General features: G+C 40.1%; 1 protein-coding gene across 1 annotated transcript in view; it reads right to left on the bottom strand.

Moving 5' to 3' along the window:
• Window positions 1-6300, bottom strand: part of LOC108556820 (methyl-CpG-binding domain protein 5-like) — a gene marked incomplete at its 5' end in the record, with an annotated part of 29964 nt that extends 23664 nt beyond the window's left edge. The window contains one exon of the mRNA XM_017913094.1: window positions 6177-6300. Coding sequence (XP_017768583.1) covers window positions 6177-6300 — 124 coding nt within the window. The remainder of the gene's footprint in view (window positions 1-6176) is intronic.
• Window positions 6301-7161: the final 861 nt, after the last annotated feature.

Below are 7161 nucleotides of genomic sequence, written 5' to 3' on the forward strand. Positions count from 1 at the left end.
TTTCGGAATTTATGGTGAGAGCCTCGCAACGGACGACTTCCATTCCAACTAGGATCTTGATACGACCTGCTGCGCGGCCGAAGCAGGAAACGCGAAGAACTATATACAATAAGTAAACGCTTTATATATATAGAGAGAGAAAGAAAGAGAAAGAATCGCAAAAAAAAAAGATGAACTGTTGAAGTTATAAAATAAAGTCTTTCTGTACTTGTTTGGAGTATCCCCGCGTTGCAGCGCGTTCAAAGGGATATGGGATGATTTACATTTTATGAATGCATGAATTTCATCGGCGCGGCCATAAATTGCCGTCGCGATTAGATCTTAATTGCGTATTTTAAGTGTAAAATAGGTAATGGCCATGCCGGATGACTACTACTATACCACTCTACTACCGCTGAAGGAGGAGAGAGATGTACAGATGGAGATGGCTCGACCCGATCCCGAGAACGAGACACATGTTTATGGCGGATAAAACAATGTAAATACCCTGGCCAAACATTCGGACGGACGAATGAAACGCTAATTTGCGATTACGAGAACCGTTTTTGATCTCCTCTCTACTCGACAATCTCACAGTTCGAGTACATTTTTTTTTTGTTCCTTATTTGTGGACGCAATCAAGATTTTCGTGTTCGGAACAACCATCGAAATTAATTAGCGTAAACCAATCATTGCCACTATCTGAAGCAGATTACACGCTAATAAAATAATATAACTGGTCGCAAATAGAAGGAAGATCGGATTAATTAATTTACATATCACCCACGTCAAAAATCAATCCGTTGCAACTGGTTATTTACTATCCACTAATAGCAGATATTAATCCGTATTTACTAAAGGATTTACTCTGTAATATGCGCATGAATCAGACGGTTTTATTAAGGTGCAAATCGCTTTTGAATTTATTGGCACGACGGCAGACAATGTCATTCAAGGGCTATCACCATAGCAACAGACGCGAAGAATGCAATATCCCAGCATTCGTGATTAGCGTTTTGCTTGATTTTGCCTCGGTCGTAACGAGGACATTGTCTGAGGCGATGATTAATCAATCATTGTTTTCCATAGTCCGGACTCCTCCGACCACATCAGACGCAATCCCAAAGAGGTAGTAGCAGCAGCAGCAGCGTTAGGTAGGTGGGCGTTAATAACGGCCAGAATGTGGGTGCCTGCCTCCATGGAAATTGGAATTCCAGTAGCAACTACCGTCGGTTGCTACCAAAACTTTTTCCCCATTGTTGTTTTTCGAGCATTTTCCCGATGTAAGCGATTGCCTTGGTGGGTGGATTCGCCAGACTGGCGAGGGAAGAAAGGAAAAACGAAGAAACTCATCGGAGAATAAACACGGGGAATTAATAATACATGAGAGATAGAGCAGCGCACATGAAATATTCCCCGGCTAATAAATCAGACCTCATCCTCCTCCGCCACCTCCTACTTTGCCGCCGCCACCGCTTCTAATGTAAACGCCATTAATAATTTCCAAACGCGAGACAAAGAGCAAAAAAAAAACAAAAATGATGAAGAAGAAGCGTAAATATACACACTAGTCTGATTGAAATCGAGCCACTAAAGAGCGGAGCTTCGATGTCGTGCATAAGCCATAACGGGAATCCCTACTTCGCTCTTTTGAATACTAAAGATTCTTCGCAGAACAAAGACTTTTCGGCCCCCATTTATCATAACTCATCAGTTGGTATTCTTCGGACGAACTCTAATTCGAAATAAAAATCCCATGAATATAAAACGATTATTCAATATTACAATACGAAAATGTTTACATTAACTTTACATATTAGTAAACTAAATTCATAAATTAATTACATAACTACGAACTTTTTATTGATTATATTATTAGTATTTGAGATTTTGTGTAATTGCAAATTAATTGCATTCATTTGAAGACATTAAATCTTGAGTGATGGTGTTTGTAAGTCGTTTGATTATGGCATCTGAAGACAAACCATCTGCCAAATGCGCAAAGTGCGGGAATTAAGCGATGATTAAATCATTCCCGTTAAGAAAAGCGCGTTTATAATTCCGAGATTTCTTCGCTCGATAGTACTAGAAATCCCGCATCAAAGTGATTTAACTACTTCGTGAAAGTAACACATAACGCATTCTGTCGTCCATCGGCGATTTAACATAACAGCCCGGGAATGCTGCGCCGTTAGAGGCGAGTTCATAATATCGAAGCGGTGTTAAAATATCTGGTTTTCCACGAAACGGTCTTTTGTGGTCTGACGGTCGGTCGGCTCGCGTTAATGGATTGGTATGCAATGTGACGAATGTGGAAATCCGTTCATTACTCAGGCTAATGGCAATTTATTATATTCATAATTCCTTCGTGCACCATAAAACAGTCACAATTAATTAAGGCCATAGGGGCGTTCGTCTTCTCCGTGTGTTTGCACTGCGTCCGCCGCTCCATTATATTTAGGAGCGAAAGAAGCACGCAAAGCTCGTGTAAGCACAAAAAGGAAACGAAGAAGAGGGAGAGGAAGAGTTATGATGACATCGCATAATTATATAATTAAATCTATCTAATTTGTAAGCGAACGCCAACAGGTGAACATGCGGGGTTGCATGTTGCAGACACCCCCGTCCCCCCGATCCGAGAGTTATCAGAAGCGAATCAGGTGGCGCAAAGCACAAAGCTCCCTCATCATACAAACCGAATACAAAGAGAACTCTGCTCCGCTTTCAACTTTTGTTACCCAAAAATTGCGAAAACCACGGATATTGGAGTGAGTTGGCGGCAACTCTGCGGTGGGCAAACATCGCGCCGCCGGTAATTGGAAACTTTTGGCCCGTTTTATTGACGTTCCAGAAGGGACGGCCTTGTTTGATTGATATGCGGGAAACGCGCGTGCGGCTGCGGCAAAATCCAACCCTCCCGCGATTCCATCACATCATCCAACCCCTCACACACCAGCAGCATTTGCAAACACACATCACAATAACTTTTAATTTACCACCATCACCAAGTGGAAATATAAAAGAGGATATGACGCTGTGAAAATTCCAAAAATTCGAATCGATAATGAAATACCAAAAAAACCTTCATTTGAATTTAATTTCCTGCGAGAGGAACTCGACGAAAAAAATAAAAATGAAAGAATGTCAGGGAGAGATGGGGGGGAAAAGGTTAATTTTCATCCGCTCTTTTGCAAACATAATTCCCCCATCCTGAACTTGTTTAATCATTTCGAAACTTCAGGGATCTCTGCTTGCCTCGCCGAGTCTAGGGGAGCGAAAAAAAAAATCAATCCAAAGCCTTAACTCATAATTTAACACCGCCGATTTGTACTGTAGTACAATTTCTTTTTCAACTTCCATGCACGGATAAAATCACGTTCGGCGAAACGTTCACCCTCTGATATATTAAAATATTCAGAGAGACGGAGGGAAAATATAAATAAAAATATAGTAGTGTCGACTTTGCAGACGAGAGAAACAACCAAGCCCGAGGGTTCAATACCGTCCCGCTTTTCATTTATTTATTTATTTATTTATTTTCTCCCTCGTCGTTCTATCCTCTCTCTCTCTCTCTCCTTTCCACCGCCGTTATTTGAATAAAATTTCAATAAATCCCCAATTTTCCGACCGCAATGTAAACATGGAATTTTATTACGCACCGAATTTCGCCCCATTATCGACATTGTTTCACCACGAAACACATTTCTAAATTATCGTTATTTATTTATTTTTATTTATATCCCACACTTTACGTTTCTGCAGTCTACTTGTATTGAATAAAAGATAATAAAAGATTGCCAGTAAAACAAAGCAAATGCTATAATCCGAAACTGGTGGATTTTATTCTTTTTGTTTTGCTTTCATTGATTTGGAACGCAAACATCAAGCGAATATCAAAGAGAGGACGAATTTAATGGAGATTGTAAAAGGGAAAAACCGGGGGCTTTTAGAGAGGGGTTTGGAATTTCATTGAAACAAAAGATTTGTGTTTGAAAAGCGCGGAAATAGCCGGAAAAGTCTATGCGTGAGCGAGTACGTAATTAATGAACGATATAATGAAGTTCATTTAAAAGACTCGAGGTCTAATCTTCATGACACCATTATTATCTATCATTAATGTTTACTTATTTTTATATTTCTGTTTAGAATTTATAGATGATATTCAAAAAGGATCTAATTGTAGGTGTTTACAATAAAGGGTAAGAATTGATAATTCTAATTTATGATCTTTAATGTCTTTAAAATTATTCATAAATCAAGAAAATTATCTGTTATTAAATTGATGTTGTAATAAATTAGCATGTTTACATTTGATAATTGTAATTTAGGATCTTTACAGTCACTAAATTGTCTGGGATTGAATATAAATCAAGAAACGAATGTAAATCAAAGCGGTCTTTAATTAAATATGATTAAGTAGACCTTCGAACTGAAATCGTACGGATGATGATGATATTGAAGGAGGTCGTTGAATGTTGTCTTTCGAAGTCACCAAATATAGTAGTGTAAGTATATGCCGAGCGAAAGTAGCGAGACAATGGCTTAAGGTCGGCCTCTTTGTTATTACCATTATTGTTATTATTATGGCCATCACATTTGGGTCTTTAATCTTCAGACGCGCTGCGCCTCCAATTGTGAGACAGACAGAAGGGGAGAGAAAGAGAAGGTGATTATAATTATCGTAATTAAACGTTCCACGGATACGAATTTGAGCGTCGGGTTAATTAGAAAGCGCGCTTCCTGCCCGGGAATAATTAAAATTCAGCGCACCTCGCGCCCTTGGTGATTAATCGTGCACGAGATACGGCAATAATGATGAATGTGGAACGTTGTTATTCAATCTTTGCCGAAGAAGAAACAGCATCTACCCCATTATTATATGTTTTTCCTTTCATCTCCTGATTCTCTCTTTTTCTTACTCATCTCCTCTTCTCGCGGCGAAGGGTCTGGAATCGATTTCGCCTTTATGCGAAGCGATAAAAGTAAATTCTGTTGCATAAAGATTGCGGGGGTGGATTGTTTGATGTTCGTCGTCTGTCTATACGTGCAGCACACGGGCGGGGGAGGACTTCATTCCACTCCCTGATGTTTACTCGGAGGACACGAGCTGATGGCATCTCCTCAAGGAGAAAACCCCAAGCGCAACCCCCAAAAACCCAGACGTCGGGAATTATCTGCAATTGCGTAAAACGAAAAGCGGGGCACGATAAAGGGGATCGCGCAGTCGGAAAATTGAAATAATTGATGCATTATTTATTGAGTGCAGAAGTTTAAAAGGAAAGCTCGGTTTACGGGGGATGCACACCCTCGACGCCGACTATGAAGATAAGGGTATTAGTGGCTGCAACTGCGGCTCCTCGCCGTCTTTATCCTGCTGCTTCGTCTGCAATCCGATGTTATGTTCAGTGTAAAGGGGGATGAGAAGTATTTCCATTAAAGTCTAATCTGTGACGAGAAATAATTAAGTGCGGAGCATTCTGAGGGGAATAGTTTACAATCCTATACTTTTCAAGTATTTAGACAAGTTCCGTATTAAGTATTCATATTATTTAACTTACTGTTTGAAAAATAATATGTTCGCATTTTATAAAACAATAAAAGGAATTGGTAGTAAATAACTCAACTATTATTTGTTGAGAAAGAAATTACTTTGGAAGTTTAAAAAGAAATAACTTTACAAGATAAAAGGTATTAGTGCTGCTGCTTATTTCGGGAAGGCTGCACGAACAATCCGCAGTTATTTAACAAGGGGGATGGTTTCTATTAAGACTAATCTGTGACGAGAGATAATTAAGTGCGGAGGAATGAAGGCATATTTGTCGTAGAACAATTTACAAAGCCTCCAATTTGCAAACTGCGCTAAAGCACAAGAGAAGGAAGGGCTCGTAGGGTAGTGGAGGGAAGCTTTCCTCCCTCACACCACAGACCCGTCGTTTCTGTGTTGAGTGGAAGGGGGATGGCTGAGGAAAATCAATTATCATTTGGCGCCGAGCAACAGTAACGGCGCGAATCCAATTTGCGAAGACTCTAATGCAGTTTCAAGTTTTAGGGGGGGAGACTCGATTATACATACTGCCTGCTCCACCAGTATACCATAAAATACTACAGTTCTCTGCTGCACTAAATGTGCACATATATATACACACAATGAATTACTAGCAAATCTATAAATACACATATTTAGATGTCGTGCTTACCTTAGGGTCGAAGTTGAAAACGCTGTCGTATTTTAACGGGCATTCGAGTCCACATTTGCACGTCCCAGGAGTCAGCAGGTACTCCTTCACCTGCTCCAGCGTGCTCAGGGCCGTATTGCTCGGACTGAAACAACAAAATCGCAATTAATAAACATTGAACTGTCTCTCAGATGGAAGGAAAATCTTGTGAAGGTGAAGAAAGAAGACGGTGTGAGAGAGTGAGAGAGAGGGAGGTTTTGGATACGGGATTCTTGTAAGTGGAAGGAAATGGCTTTTTGGGTCGTAACCCCGAACCGTCGCTTTAACGAAATTTGCATTCGAAATTCGAGCGAAACCGCCCCCGTATTTCCATAAAATAAATGTTTTACGACTATTACCGCAACTTTTAATGGGGCCGCACAATTATCGCAGTCCGCACACATTCCAAATCATCGTCAAAAGTCGACATAATCGCATCGTTTTATTGCCGCATCAAACTCTCAAACATAATGCCGATGGCAATTTCCACGCGCACTCCTCTAAACTCATTCTCTCACCCTTCCAATTTCTGCACATCCATGCAGATGTAAATCATCGATGAATATTCGATTCCGGAAAGCCTTTTGCTCCAGCAACTTTCAACAGTTCAATACGGACGCCACCGCCGCCTCAGCTTAGGTTTAATTAGGTGCAGATCAGATATGAATAATTGAAACGGAAATAATTGGATATTGCTTTATCCCAGATAACCCCCCCCCCAAGGGTTTATCTTACAGCCGGATCGTTGCTAACAACGCCTCATGAATTGCTTGATTAAATAACTCGAATATAAAGTACATCCCACAAATCTCTCAAATGCTCTTAACAAAAAGATAACGATTAGTTCTTTTGTTACAAGTAGACATCACTTTAGCTAATCTTAACTTCAGTAAGTCGTCAAATGGACATTTAATTACACAAAGTATGTGATTAATTTAGAAGTAAACAGTGGTTGAACCAGTTAATG

This window comes from Nicrophorus vespilloides, unplaced genomic scaffold, assembly GCF_001412225.1.
Source record: "Nicrophorus vespilloides isolate i.1.1-1 unplaced genomic scaffold, Nicve_v1.0, whole genome shotgun sequence".
Taxonomy (NCBI): Eukaryota; Metazoa; Arthropoda; class Insecta; order Coleoptera; family Silphidae; genus Nicrophorus; species Nicrophorus vespilloides.